General features: G+C 37.8%; 1 protein-coding gene across 1 annotated transcript; it reads left to right on the top strand.

Moving 5' to 3' along the window:
* Nucleotides 1-8,127: 8,127 nt before the first annotated feature.
* Nucleotides 8,128-8,834, top strand: LOC149945815 (uncharacterized). Its single transcript, XM_090176722.1, has 2 exons — nt 8,128-8,247; nt 8,317-8,834. The coding sequence occupies exons 1-2, from the start codon at nt 8,229-8,231 to the stop codon at nt 8,832-8,834; spliced, it is 537 nt and encodes a 178-aa protein (XP_090032848.1). The 5' UTR covers nt 8,128-8,228.
* Nucleotides 8,835-16,266: the final 7,432 nt, after the last annotated feature.

The following is a 16,266-nucleotide window of genomic DNA, read 5'->3' as shown; positions in this document are numbered from 1 at the left end:
TGAGCTATGATAAGTGGAATTGTACGCTTCGACCAAGTCCTGTAAGACTTCCAAATATCTATTTGTGGAGTGATGGGTAAAATATCTATACATTTTTTGTTTTTAACGTTCTATTAAACCTTTCTACGATAGAGGCTTTTATTTCGTCATTTTCGGTACTAAAAAATTTAACTTTATTCTTTTTGAAATATCCTTGTACTTCTTTATTCCTAAATTCCGTGCCCTTGTCCGATTGAAATTTATCTGGAATTCCGTCTTTAAAAACAATTTTTATATTTTTCAAAACCTCTTTCCCCGATTTAGTTTTAAGAGGTAACCCCCACGCTTTTCTACTAAAACAGTCTATAATTGTTAAAATGTATTTGTATCCGTCATTATCTGCCTCTAACGAGCGCATATCGTTAATATCAGCCTGGTATTGTTCCCTTATATTACTAATTACTATTTTATTTCGTTGAAACTTTTTATATTTCGGCCTATGCATCGTAAAAGCGTCGATTCCTCTTAACCATTTTTCTACAGTTTCCCTACTTAAGCCGTGAGACTTTACGGACTGGAATAACCTTTCAGCGCCTCCGAAAGAAGCCGGATGCTTCGGGTTAAAATATATTTTTTCTAAAATAGCTTCGCCCATACTTTAGACTTTTGCGCGCGACTCCTTGTTTGTTTATAAGAGTGAAGAGAAGAGTCGGACGAGGAGTGATCTCGGTCAAGGCTACGAGTGGGGCGGGGCTTATCTGTCCTGCGCGCACGCCCACTTTGAGGAACCGGATACTCGCGCTTAACGGGAGAACGTCGTTGTCGGGTTCTCGGAGCTAGCGGGGAGGGAAAGCCTTGGATTGCCGGTGAAGAGTTAAATTGGGTTAAATTGGAAATAAACGCGAAATATCCGATAGGTTTTGGGTGGGTTTTAGGATTTAAATACGCTTTGGTAATTTCGCTAATATTGGAACCTTTAATAGGTCGACCGTTTATTACGAGCTCCCCGTTTTCATCCCACCGTATTCTTTCGGGTACAGTTTCCAACTGATCCACCATGCTTTGCGCTTTTTGGTAATATATCAAAGGCAAATCGTCTATCCAGTCCCTACTTAGCGAGTCGAATGCGGGGGCAATTTCGATTTCTTTAGGAGCCGAGGCTTGCTTACGTAGATTTCCGTGTCTCATTAAAGCTTGTTCGTATAAAATCCATTTCGAGGCGTCGTCTAAATCTTTCATATTTAATATTTGGTCCATCTTAACGTCTAATTCAGAGACTGTCAGAGCTAGGGGGTGCGGGAACGAGTCGGGCTTTAAAACGCCGCTAGGGACGAGAATCATTTTTCTGGCGTGTTTCATTGTTTACTACCGAATATAGAACCAAGAAGGGTTGAAACGACGGGTAGAAGAAACGAGAAAAATCCGCCCCCAGACTGAACTAACAATTTCTTTTTACTTTTCCAAGCTACCCGCTTACTAGCTAGTTTTCGATGGGTATTTTTATGACGAGATAACCTGGTTTTTTGGGTATTTGATAGTTTTACGTTACCAATTAAAGTGTTATGAATACATTCACTGATAGCGTCTATGAGGGATTTGTCGGCTTTAGCTAAAATGGCTTTTCTTTGAACGGGTTTGCAACGACCGAGATATCGGAGAGCGTCTCTCTCGATACGTACTCTACGAGACATGATTCATAACTGATTGAAGTTACGAAATGTAAGTTCTATTTATTTATTTAGGGAGATAAGCGTAGCACGTTTCTCCCGGTAAAATATTAGTCAAGACTCTTTGATCTTCGGGACAAGTTTGAGTTAAATTGAATACTAGGTAACCGTGAGGTCTCGAAGTCGCGTCTTCGTAAGCGTCAACTACAAAACGCCACTTATCAGGGAACATTTGTCTAGCGAGATAAGCCACTTGCTGACGGTCTCGGGGGCTTTTCAATAAAATTATGTAATGCGAATTCAGGGAAATGGATCTGCTATCTTTTGATTGATGGAATAAGTTCTGTGTAATAAAAATAACGCTTAGAGAACGGTGATGGGTCCCTTTCACGAATAAATCACCAATTTGACCTTTACTCTCGCTCATCTGGTCGTCGATAACTAATAATATAGGATCTTTTCCGTCATAATCAGATAAAACAGGCAATCCTTCTTTAAAAACTACCCTGTGCTTCATTTTATCGTATAGAGCTTGCCATTCTCCGTAATACCATTGTATTTCTTTGAAACCCGGAACAAACATTTCCTCTTCGTGATTAATTATAGATTCAATTAAATAGCTTTTACCACTCTGACTCGGGCCTGCCGTTACGCAATTAAACGGATGAATAAATTGCATGGTTATCTCCCTTCGAGTACTAGCGTACAAATGAAAATGTAAATTAAAATTCGGTTAAATTTATGGGACTCTTCAGCGGAGGAAAAATATAATCGAATAACCTATTGCGTCCCTTACCCCGTATAGGTTTGATATTCACATTAGAGTCGCAAGACTATATTTACTTTAGAGTCGTAAGACTGAAACCTATATTCACTTTAGAGTGGTGAGACTAATTTTAAACGAGAATTAGCGATTGGAGGGCTCTACGTCCCCGTCCTCAGGACCAATTAGATTCGCTTTATAGCCGTAGGGTACCGTAGTGAAGTCGTCCAGTAACCGTACCTTGTCTACGACGGGTCTATAGATTTTAGTACGGTCGACGGAAACGACCGTATGATCGGGTAGACGCAAAATCTGCCTCGGCTGGGGTACGGTTACTGGCTCGTTCGTTTCTCCGTCGACACCTATTAATCTTTTAAGCGTGTCCATATTAACCAAATCTTTAATGCCTTGATTTATACGGAACCCTTTGACTTTCATTTCGTAGGATACTTTACCGGTCGTAGGGTTCAGTACTTTAAAGGCGTAATTTTTTGCGCCACCTGTTGCCAATTCTTGGATGTACGAGCCTTTTCCGTACTTTGCCAACTCATCGGTCATGTCTCCGAGATAGTTGCCCGTATCAATCTCTATTCCATCTCGTTCTTTTAGATAAATGCAACTATCCGTATCATAATAATACGTAAGCTGGCCTAATCTCCTTAAATAAGAGTATAACTTGATCCTAGCCATTGCGGTCGTATAGGCAGCAATTACTACGTTCGTGTTTGGGTAAACAAGATCAATATCTTTCAAAAACGCCCACTTGATCACGCAATGCGTTTGACTTAAGGGAATAACCGATTTAACTTCTATGTCTGGGTCTAAGAATAAATCGAAAAACTTTTAGGGATCGCTAATAATAGCCGATTGGTCTTTGCGAGGGTTTAAACCAAAACGACCCCAAAAAGAGTTAAGACAAAGCTTCGCGATGGTACGAAGACCAGGGTTCTTTTTAATATTGGTAGGATCAAGTTTTACTCCTTCCTTTTCGTAATATTCGTCAACGTATTTCTTAATCTCTTCATCGGTCTCTATTCCCGCGGGTAAGCCGCTGGATTCCTGTTTGAGTTTAAGAAACGCGTTGACGTACTCGGAGAAAAGACCGCCCTCTTTCGATATCGGGTCGTATTTTACTACCCCGTATTCCCAAATTTCGTGAATAGAAATGACCTTGTAACCCATTTCGATTGCCAACTGTACCTCGTCTGCAACCCAAGTACCTGTTATTTGTCGCTCTGAGTCTTCGTGGGGACAATCCTGCTGGTTTCGAGACTCACTACATTTTTGGCAGTTGGCAAACACTAGTTTCGATCCTATTCTTTGGGGTAAAACGGGATGGTAGAGAGCTTGAGGCGGTAACATTGTGGCTTTTATTAATCCGTTTACGGTAGAAATGTCAGGGAAAGGAGCTTTTACATGTATTTTAGGGTGTCCCACGGGTAACTTGCAATACTTGTTACACCACGGATAGAGTGAACAAATATCAATGTATTTAATTTCCTCCCCCTCTTTACACTTGTGATGTAATTTCCAGGCTGACGTACGTCCTCCGAAAAAGGCTTCGCGGGGTCGGATTGGCTCTTTAATTTTTAATTTTAAATTTTCGGTAGAAAGATATGCGTTGATGGCGGGGTTAGTACTCCGCTCAGCTTTGAAGGTACATCCCCATTTTTCATGGACAGTGTATCCCAATTGTTTCAAGCGGTTAGTGGTAGCAATGGTTGACGCGTATCGCGAATTATGGGTCTGAGTGTGGTCGCCGTATAACGCTAAGTTTCTATTGATAGGAAAACACTTTTTACACCCGTGAAAATAACATCCGTGATATTGAAACACTTCGTTATCGAGAAGTCCGTCCACGTTAATGTTAAGAATTCTAGGTTCAAATCCATTAAAAGCAGACTGAATTTCCTTCCCTCGTAAGTGAGACATCCATTTAAGCCATTCGATCGCTACAAAACTCTGGTTGCAGTTCATACGATAGCCGAAAGGGGGCACTACACCAATCGTATCGGACTGTAAAAAGTGTTTCCTAAAGATAAAACTGCATACTCCCGCAATCGTTATCGCAGTTAAGAACGGGTCTATTTCGAATTTATCCATGAAAATAGAACGATATGATAAACAGCCTTGCAAAAGAATGTTTACGTCCTGGCGACAGTACTGGATTAAATCTCTTTTATAATCAAAATAATTAAAGTTGGGGTCCGAATTTCCGCAAGCTTCGGACCGGGAATCGTTATACCACTGGATAAATTCATCGTAGGCCTTACCGCTTAAACGATTAGGGTCGTACGCGTCCATCGGAGGCATGTCATTATGTAGTACGTAATTGGTTTCGTTCGAACGGGCTGGATCAAATTCATGGTCTACGGTATTAAACAGTAAATGCGGGAAATGTCCCTTATATAAATTATTATCTAAACCAAATGTGGAAACGAATTGAGAAAGGGCAAAGGGCATAAAATTTAAGGAATCTAAGAATTTTAATTTTTTATACTGTACATACATGAATTTGGTCCCGTCTGTCAAGACTTTAGGGGTCCACTTTAAATCGATCATTTTACGTACTATAAATTGCGCGTCGTAACCTTTAGCGTTATGGGCAATACATATTATCTTATCAGCCACTCTGTTAAGCGTACGAAGATACTCTAGAAAGTCGCCGACGGGGTCTTTTGAGAGAAATATTTTCTCCCGAGGACCACTACCGCATTTAGCGCATGCGTACTGACTATCTTTTTCTTCGAAACAGAATTTACACGCTTTTTGCGAAACGCATAAAATTGGTTCGTGAATCAAAGCATTGGCGTCAGTACGATTTGTTTGTTTACATTCCAAGTCATAAAAAACAAAGACTTCCGTTTTTGGAGTACTTCTCTTGGTCAGTGGTGATTGTTCATTGTCGGAGTCGTGGACCCGTTTATTATTGCTATTTATTCGAGAACGAGTAGTTTTATCGGCAGAATCTTTACGGACGGTCTTTAAAGGTTGCATGTAACATAGATGACCTGCGGGGTTAAAATCACTACACGAAAGACAATAGATCTCTCCACAAACGTGTACTGCCTTACGCTTAAACATACTGATAAATTTTCCGCAAAGATCACAAACGTAAATTTTATTACATAAGGGGTCGGGTCCTGATAAATGGTAATCGTAACAATTTTGAATAGGGAAAACTCTTAAACATGTTTGGCAAGTTATTTTATCTACGTCCTTCCTGCAATCTTGTTTTCTACAACAAGCGTGACAGAAAAGAAGGCATTTATGCTCACTGAGATTATTAAAACCTACTAAACATTTTTCGCAAAAGTAATTAAACGCGAAAAGGGGTTTAGGGTTAGTAATTACGTTGAAATGTGTGTCAATATTTAGAAGATAAAGACGTTTGCGGAGAGGCCCTTCTAGTTCCCTCTCTTCTTTGACGTCGCCGAAAATAACTAAGGGTACGGGATCGCGTAATCGAAAAACGATAATACTGTATTCGGGCAAGATTTCTTGGAACCGAGTTAAAGCGTCCGGACCCGCGCATCTTCGTCTGTTAATGCAGAATATGCCAAAAGGGTCCTAGTTTCGCGGGTCTGTAATAGCATTTCAATATTTTTTCCTCTACACTGTCTTATAGTAGTATATTTTCTTTTAAGTTCTCCATCATTTTTATTTTCCATGTATTCTCTATGAGCTATGGCTACTACAAGAGCGCGTGCTAAACAAATTTTATCCTGGTTATTTATCGTTATCGTGCAATGTTTATAAAAAGAAAACTCTTTTTCAAGGGAAATCCCTAAGCTTACTGATCTAGTTCCTCCTTGCGGTAATCTGACTCGATTAAACGTAACCGTAACTATTCCTTCAAAAAAACTTCCATCGTTCTCGGATCTATAGCTTTTTTCATCGATATACGTCATCAACCATTGCAAGTCTAATTGGTCCCGACGCCGGAAACTGACGTTAATTTGAAAACCGGGGTTAGTGACGTTCACGAATGAAACCGAAACCATATCTGAAGGCAAACAGTCCTCCAATAGGGTTTCCATCAATATATAAATACCATTTTCTATATTATTTTCTAACCGGACATTTAAAGTCCGTCCCATTAGTCCAAAATTTGGGAAATTTTGGATATTATTATTCAATATTTTAACAGAACCTGGTAAATTAGGAAAGGACGGAGGCGTTATTGGAACGTCAACCAACCCACCTCCAACTTGAGGAGGAGGAGACGAAGTGGGGGCAGCCAAATTTGCGTTCTCGGGGTTCGCGTTTTTCTCAGCAGTCTGAGACGATGGAGGTGAATACTGCGGAGCTCGTGAGGGGCCTGCGACCGCTATAGGGTCATTATTACGCTGAGGGGAAATATTATGAGGTGGCCTACTACTACTACTACTACTAGCCGTACGAGCAGCTAACAACGCTTTAGCTTCCTCGAACATTTCGGCTGCCCTTGCGGCTGCGGCTGCAAGTTCCTCAGCGTCCCGTCGGGCAACTTGTACGTTCTCAGCTAAGCGCTGAATGCTGTCCGTACTGAGGGACGACATGATAAAATTATCTTCCAAAGATAAAGAGTGGCATGTGTCATCTGATTCTAGAAAGGGTGAGGGAGCATCCATAGGCGTATACGAGGGCGAAAAACGTACTTCGTCAGGTGGAATAGAACTAGGTCTTAAAAGGGGTGAAGGTAAATTATCGATAGGGGGCGAACAGATTTGATGGGTTAGTTGATATTCTCTAAGATAATCTCGTACCATTGTCATTTCTTTTAAACGTTCCAATTGCGAATCAGTTACTGTAGTTAAGGAAAGGGTAGGGTCTTGGGTATCAGTTAAATCTATTATTTCCATTTCTGGAGAATCGGGTAAAGTTACTATGGGTACTTCCGGGAGCTCGTTATCAGTTATATCAATCAATTCAGGGGAGTCGATTATAATCATTTCCGGGGTATCAACTAAATTAATTTCTGGGTATTGTACACCTTTCATTTTAATGCCGATTTACTTAAACCTTATTCAAAAAATTACGATAAAAAAATCAAAATAAACTTACGTAGAGAGAGAGAGCGCGCTTCAAAAATCCTGGTACTAGACGCACAAAGAACAACAATAGAGTGACGTTCCCCCGGTTCAGGCACCCCCCTTATATAGGGCCTAGGGGAAGATAGTAAGCTTATCTCTTATTCCCAAAGAACTTGTTCAGTTCTCGAGAATATATTAGGGTTATGCTAAAATTTATACTTATTTACGCAAAATATTCCATTTAACTTCATTTCCGATATGGACACTGAAGTACAAACATCTGCCATAATCACCGTCCTGAAACAACCTTCTAAAATTATAGGCGTAGTGATTATTTTAATTACAATTTTCTTATTTGAGTTCATTTTGTGGTATTTTGAAAACGTTTCTACCGTAAAATTGTAACTTTTTTCACTGTAGTTCACAAAATGGTATTAAAAGTATACTAATTTTATGTTAATTTCTATTAATTGTATTGTTTTCTAGGATATGATTGCATCACAAGCTCTCGAGAGGAAACTACAATGGGTTTTTTTCTTCTTCCAAGTGGATTAATATGTGACGTCAATGGGAATAATTAGAGGCAGTTTCGAGCACGGGACGGTTTAATTTCGAGTGTCTAGAACTGTTATCTCAGAGAGAGAGAGAGAGCCGATAGAATTCGAGGGTTATTTGAAGTTTAGATCACGTGATGAATTAATCTCAACAAGATAGGAACTGATTAATCTCCCATGCGTCATTTCTCTCTGAGACGCTGAACTGAAAAGAAGTGCATCCGCTTTGCTCTCCTCATCTACCGTAAACATGGAAAAACGATCTATTGGTAAGCATTATTTTATTAATACTATTACTATTTCAATAGACAAAGGCTTAACATTTTCATTTTCTATAGCCGAGACGCATACCGTATCCAAACGCAGGGGCCAAGAAAGACGTATCAACATAAAAATCACGTTAGGAGGATCAGTCTACATTTCTTTTGGTTTCGACGGATCAAAATTACAAGTTCTCTTCTTCAAAAAATCGAACGAAAATATTCTGTTCCTGACCTCCGAAGCTTTCACCAATCTACTCTCTCTTTGGGGAGAGCTTTTCGCCGCTACGCAAACCGGAGCATCGTCTCTAACCCACAACATCATCGACTATCACGACAACAACGTATCCGTCATCGCCACTACCAACAACATCAAATTGAACTCTGCCTACGGTCATGTTCTGGATCTGGGAGCTCGCGAAATCGGTGAGTTCCAAAAAAAAATTGATTTTATTCGGTTTCAAATAAATCTTTTAAACGAACATAAAAATGTTATCGAATGCATGTACTTAGCTATTGTTAAAAACCTTAAAAATTCACGAATTATTATATGGAAAACCTTTCGAGGGTTTATTTTTGTACCCAGATCAATTTAATTCGTACCATCAAGTAAAATCTTATTTTGGCTGTTTTAAATCACCCTCGGAAGTACTACAAGATTTTACTAATTTACTCGTAGATAATCAATTAACCTGTAAACTTAGCTACTTTAATTTGTTTTCATTGTGTAGTGCACAAGATAACCATCTAATGGAATATCTGATAGTACCTACTAACATGTAAACAAAGTTCTAAAATCAAATAAAAAATTAATTAAATTGAAAATAACTTGTTATTATTGCCTAGAGATTAGAAATTAAGGAGTTCTGAAGCAATAAGCAAACGGGTAAAAATCTAATCTCCAGATATCTGCACGAGGAAAACAAATTCTGGAGAATGGGGATGGGGGAAAGCAACTGGTGATTAGAAGGGATGAAAGCAATGGGGGAAAGGAGCTGGTGAACGAGAGATAAAGTATCCAGTGAATGGGGGTGGGGAAGAGAGAATCTGGTGATTAGAAATTCTGGTGATCAAGGGGGAGAGGCGCGGGTGAACGGCGGGAGCCAAGCTACAGCTTTGTGTCCTTCCGGTGATTGAGAATGAAATTCTCAATCACCGGATGGACATACTCCTCTCTGGAAGGCTTTTTGAAATAGTAAAAATTATCATAGGTACCTGTAGTATTTTAAATAAGATCGTTCCACGTTTTATCATTATGCAATATTGACCCTTTTTGACCAAGAACAATAATTCGTTAATTGTTTCAATGAGCGGTTCTTTAAAGGTAACGGTACTCGTAGATGTTAAACACGAAGAGTAACTGAATAGTGAAAGATCGTAGAATATGGACCAAGACATCATTAAAATTGTAGATGCTACAACATAGAAGTTACTTCCCGTTGTTTTCTATTAAAATTGAAAAAGAAATTTTAGTCTCTCTTCGATTTGGCTTATATTTATGCGACATATAATTCAGGATTTCGTAAACCATCAAGAAATATCTGTTTTGTAAGCCTTTTATGTCCTTAGCAGCGCCCAAGCAGCTACACAGTTATTAACAGCTACAGACTCGAGTAGCTAAATATTTTAAACCCAACCTAACACAACCTAACCTAACCTAACCTATTCTGAAAAAAACTCAGACTGCTTGGCCAGGACGACACATGATTCATTGTTTCCTACGTATTTGGTTAAATTGAAGCTGTTCGAGCTTTTAGCTAGCTGTTAATCTGTAGCTGCTTGGGTGTAGCTGTTTCGTCTTAGCTATTCAGGCTGTAGCTATTCAAGCTATAGAGCTAAAACTTATTTTTTTTTGTAAAATAGAAACATAATTTATAAAAGTAGACCATTTAGCTTGTTAAATGAAATAAAAAACGCCCCTAAAGGAAGAAAATATGGCTTCTGCCGGTGATCTGTTATATGTGTTTTCACGGATTAACTGGATTATTTTAAATCCGATAACTTTAGCGGCTAAAATTTTTTTTACTATAAGGGCGGTACGTGAATGGGCTTTGCGCTTGTCTGGCAAACCGAAATTTATCTCAAGGGCCATCTTAGTCAGGGCGGTAATGTAAAAAAGGATCCAATTTATAACGACTCTAGTTTTTGAGCGGATTTAAAAGTACTTTTGGACGAGGAATCCAAATATGTTTATTACCACTCTGGCAAATGGTCGGAACCCCTTTAAAAATGGCCACCATCTAGTGTTTTGCTGTTTTTTGTTTTATTAGAGAAATCGCAAATGGTACACTAATTGTGGTCTGTATCATTTTCATAGCGCGTTCAATTACCTATCGACTGATGTATATTGCGTTACGCTACATAAAGTAGTCGCGGTGCCATCTACAGATACAATTGGACCTACGACGGCCATTTTATGATTTTTCCCTCTCATTATTTATTCTCTATTTTTGGCTTAACGGAAAGATTTCTTCTCTGAAACCACATTGCAGAGCATTTAATTTCTTATTGAATGATATTTAATGATTAGAAATAATGCGTTGCATTAAAGCGGCGCCACCTAGCGACGTAATTATTAAAATCATGTTTTTTTTTAAAATAAGTTATTTTAGATTTAATTAATATTTTATTGGAAAATTGAAAACCATACTAGGAGGGTTGGTAGCAGATAATCCAGAGAGTTAACTCTGCTTGAGGCTGTGCTTTCTTAGTATTATCTGATTTACTTATGCGCGGTTAGTTTTCAACATGCAGATGATGCATCGTTGATATGTCATTTCGTCGTTGAGCAAGAATTGGAAAGAACCTACCCTGTACACATTTGGGAAATAATTAGCTAATGGAATGGATGGTCTTGGTTTAATTGATAATTTCCACACTAGAAACATGTAATAAGCTCTAACGTGTGCCGAAAGAACGTCCCTTATGTTGGTGGTAACTACCGACCATCTTTCCCATTTCATGCAAAAATTGTAAAACGTAATTCTGTAAGACTATGAAAAATCAGCAAGTTTGATTTGTCATGGAGTACGCAAATGTAATTTACTATTTGACTTAATACAAAATTGAAAATGTCAATATTACCAGGGTTTCAAATGTAGCAAACGTTTTCAATGCGGTGTCAATGATCGAGCTGAGTCGAGTTTTCTAGCTTGATTGAAAGTGGGCTTGGCTCGTTTAAGGCTCGACTCAATATGCGCTCAGCTCATTTTTTACTCGGTTCGACTAAAAGTGGCTCGACTCGAGTTCAGCGTTGGAGACGTTTTAGCTCGATTCAAACTACGATGATTCTTTAGATAGTTTATGGCTGACTTCAAAGTGAACTGATGAACAACTACAATCCCCAACAATTGAACCTCAAGTCCAGTGCCGCATTTCTGCCTAGGCCAACCTTGACCGCTGCCTAGGGGCCCATCCTTGGATGGGGGCCCCCAGTGACCGTAACTGACGTTAACGAAGGCGTAAATCAATAATATCAATGGTAATTAAAATGAGCGAAATTGCTAGATAAAAGATTTTGTAAAAGTGTATTTATATTGTGTCGACTTTATTTCTGAAACAGGGGCCCAGACCACTTATGTGCCTAGGCGCCGAGGATATCTATGTCCTGCCCTGCTCAAATCAGAGGAGATGCAGACTGAATAAAGTAACAGTTAACGCGTAACGATAAAGGAAATAATAAGGCAATGTAATAATCCACGTAAAAAAATAAATCGAAAATAGACATTAGTGGATTCTTATGGGTCAGTGATGAATAGCAAGCACGATGGTAATAATACGTATGATTTTTTATTTCTTTGAATCGACTATCTAGTAAATAAAATATAATACGATATAATATAAACTAAGATGTATTATTAATGCAACGCATTATTTCTAATTATTATTTATCATTCAAGAGAAAAAATAACATATATTTCCTTAAGCCAAGAGAAACATAATGAGGGGAAAACAATCTTAAAGGGCCGTCGTAGGCCCAATTTCGCCTGTTTATGGCACCGCGAGTACTTTACGTAACGTAACGCAATAAACATCATTCGATAGGTAATTGCACGTGCTATGAACATGATGAAGACCACAATTAGTGTACCACTTGCGGTTTCACTAATAAATGGGAAAAAAGCCAAAAAAACAAGTTGGCGGCCTTTTTTAAAGGGGTTCTGGCCATTTTCCAGAGTGGCAACAAACAAATTGGGATTCATCATCTAAAAGTACCCTTAAATCAGCTCAAAAACTAGATTTGGCATAATTTCGACAGAAATCTTCTTTTTTCGACATTACCTTAAATTCGCCATAACTGTAGAGTTACCATTTAGTGTATCTTTATAGTGGCTTCGCGGAACTAAGGCAATTTTAATTGCCATACACTTTAAAAATTAAAAAAAAAGACAGAAATCTAGGCGCGTATCTAAAAAAAACGTTTTTCTATATCTGTGGTTTTGTCCATTACCGAAACCAGATGGTTGTAGGTAAAATAAAAAAGAGTACAGGGAACCAGACAACTTAGGAAATATATATCATATGATAAGTAAAAACCAGTTTAACCGGTTCAGATAATCGTTATACCCTTTGCAGACGAGGCTTCTAAATCCAGGTATAGACTATGTTTATTAAACCAAGGCTTTATTTCAGTACAGAAAATGAAACCTTGGTTTAATAAACGCGGTCTATACCTGGTTTTAAATGCCTCGTCTGCAAAGGGTATTAGAAGCACTTGTTAGAAGCCACCTTGTTTAAATACTAGGTTACCGCCCTTATCTTTATATTACTCACGTAAAACCATTCCCTTTGGATTCGTTTGTGCTCGATAATCTTTATCAAATATCTAATGACGAAGAAAAATATCAGAAAAACCACCCATACCTTAAAAAAGATCAAAATATATAATGGAAATTTGCTTTTTTTCTAAAATTTGAAAGTAATATTTGTATTATTTTAAACATACATTAATTGAAAATGGTTCCACGAAGAAAAATGCTGAACTGGATTCGGAAAACTTCGGATATCGAATGAAGAAGGAAATCGCGTCGTCAAAATATGGAGTTGAGAAATCAACAACCGAGAGTCGAGCTGGAGTTGCCCCGATCGTGTCAACAGCGAAATTAACTTCCTTCATTACAAATATAAATGCTACTATTAATCGCGTGTGTCGAGTAGCTCAACGAACAAGCACGCTTCCAGAACCAAATCGCAACTAAAGTTTTAGAACCGGCGTTCGTATATAAATGTTACACTCACATTCCTACTAACCATCCCGATGAGGCCAGTCCAAGAATTGTCGCTCATTTTTCTTCCGAATTCATTATCTATATTTTTTACTAAGCTGTAACTAGTAAAATGTGTTTAATGCTTTGAAGCATAGATTAAAAACTCCTGTTCGCGAGATTGGATAAGGCCCGAAGGTATCTATTTTTACCGAAACGTTGGGGAAACACTGCAAAAGGGGCGCAAACAGCGATCTTGTTTTAGCCTGCTCTTTGTTTGTTTAAAGGATTTGAATACCATATTTTTGTTATAGAATTTAATAATCAACAGCTTTTAATATGTTTTCGACCTATACATACGAAACTTTATACAAACGATCCGTTGGAAAATATTAAAAACCGACGCTAGATGTCAATGCTTCAAGAAATCAGGTTTTGGATTTGTATCGAAAAGGAGGTAAAACTGAAGAGACGGCCATAATTTCTGACCGCCTTGCGGAGAAAAAACATATTTAATTCATAGTTTAATGAAATGTACGCGAGAGAACTATCCCTGTAAGGTTGTTCAATCGTTAAATTAAAATAACTTTGTAAAGCAGTTTAAGAATTCTAATGAAACCTATTAGGGATCAAAGGAACTAGGGATGCAACGGTTCCAGTATGTGGACTACCTCGGTTCCGTATCCGGTTCCGGTTCTTAAGTTTTTGTTAATCGTTTCCAGTTACGGTTCTTAATATTTAAATTTATCGATTTGGGTTACGGTTCTTAAATTTTTAATTTATCAGTTCCAGTTTCGGGTCCAGTTCTCAAAATTTGAACCGATCGGTTCCGGTCCCTAAACGGTTCCTTTAACGTTATAGTGTGTTTAGTATAAAATAGATGAAATACACTGGCGATGCAAACATAATTAAAGATAAATAAAATGCACGACTTTTATTTATTTAGAATATTAAGTTGGATTTTGGTCATTCAAATTTTAAAAATAATATATATTCTCTGTGGCGTAGCTAAGGGTTTGGGATCCTCTCACAAAATTGTTTTCGGGGGCCCTTTGTAATAATTAAGGTTTTTCAAGGGAAGAGGAGGGTTTCTTTCAGTTTCATTTAATTGGTGTCGGGCGACGCAGGCCACGTAGCTAGTCGCTTTAGCTAATATGTATCGCCATCTTCAATTAGAGGTAACGCGATTTTCCATGTTAATTGTATAAAAAAAGTATCTTTGTACAAACCATAGAAGGCCAGTGGCGGCCTTAGGATTTGTAAAGCCACATGGATGTCCTAAGTTCAACGATTAAAATAAATGAAATTGAAAACAAAGGTTCTAGTAGAACTTCATAGTTAGTAGTTCAGATTCCCAGGGTTTCACCGTTCCAAGATAAGGGGTTTGGGTAAAAATTATGTATTTTCCCTTCCGGTCCTCATTTCATTGAAAAATATAAAGGCGGAATATGTTTGATTCGTTCCGAATAAATTTTATGTTATTTCGTTCCATAAACAATGTCATTTGTGGCTCAATGGACTTGAGTATTAAATCTTGTACCCGCTGAAGTACCGAGGTTTTTTCCTTATTAAAAAAACGGTTATTTCTACCAAGTTTCTGTGTATTTTGTTCAATCGACTTGACCCGTCCCACTCACCAACACCCAAATCAAATATACTATAAATAGACACCCAATAGGAACAAATAGGCACTACCATTTTGAAAATTAGCAACACTGTCGCTTTATAGAAATTTCATTATCAAAAATTTCGGGTCAAGTTAGGCACCATCATATTTAGAATTTGCACCGTAGCGGTAACTGAGTGACGTTATTTTGTTTATATTTGAGACAAGCGATTTTTTCCCCAATATCGGCGGGTCAAGTTAATGGTTACCCGTCCAACACGAATTTCGGATTAAAACTAGGCCATTTAGAAATTGAGTATGTTACTTTCACTATGCACGTTGTTTGGACATTTATGCAACATTTATTTTTGGTAAATTTTTAAAGTTTTGGGCACCCCTGTTTTTACTATCTGTCCTTTTTGCATTGAAAACCTAAAGAAATATTTAAAGCAAGCAAAACGTTAACTTGAGATGACAATAGGAAAAACTAGCGCGGTCGCACTGTGGACAGTCCCATCGTCAATTTGGGGCCACTTAATGGAGGGGCAAATTCATTTTCTCATTCTCTCTGGTTTGGAAGAACGCGCAGTGTTATCCTTGAATTAAAAATTTCTTCAATGTTAAATTATTTTAAGAAATAAACTTGATAATTGATGTTATTTCCTAATTAAATTATTTCTTTAGTAAAAGGTCCAAATGAAGAAATCTCAAATACTTTCTTACCTGAAATTCAGAAAACAAGAAAGCGTCGAGAGAACTTGGAAGCAGTAATCGGACATCGTTGATATTTTCAAACCAGCTGGTCTTCTTTCTGTAATTATCTATTTCAAGTGGAATTTACAATAACACAGATTCTGTACCACCATAAAGTTCCTCTCAAATTACTGTAGACTGTTTATTTTTTAATGTATGATATTAACAAAGACTACTAAGACATTTTATAAAAATAGATAAAAGGGAATATACAATTATAATAAAAACAAGTTGGCTAGCCAAAATATACCTCTCCTCGGAAGAATTGTCCCTAGTGCTATTAATTTCTCGAGATGACCCTTAATGATATCTCCGCAATTCAGAGTTATTTACTAAAAACGTAATCCCGGTTCAATCCCTGCCCGGTATAAAATTTTAATTTTAATTTAAATAGTTGAGACGAAACAACCGAGTTTAATTTATTCAGAATATTATAAATTAAGTAGTAACAACAGCGAGTTAGAC

The sequence above is a fragment of the Leiobunum rupestre genome, chromosome 5 (genome assembly GCF_980474605.1).
Source record: "Leiobunum rupestre chromosome 5, qqLeiRupe1.1.hap1, whole genome shotgun sequence".
In the NCBI taxonomy this organism is placed as follows: Eukaryota; Metazoa; Arthropoda; class Arachnida; order Opiliones; family Sclerosomatidae; genus Leiobunum; species Leiobunum rupestre.
Note: the sequence above shows the minus strand (reverse complement) of the source record. Positions and strands in the feature narration are given on the sequence as shown.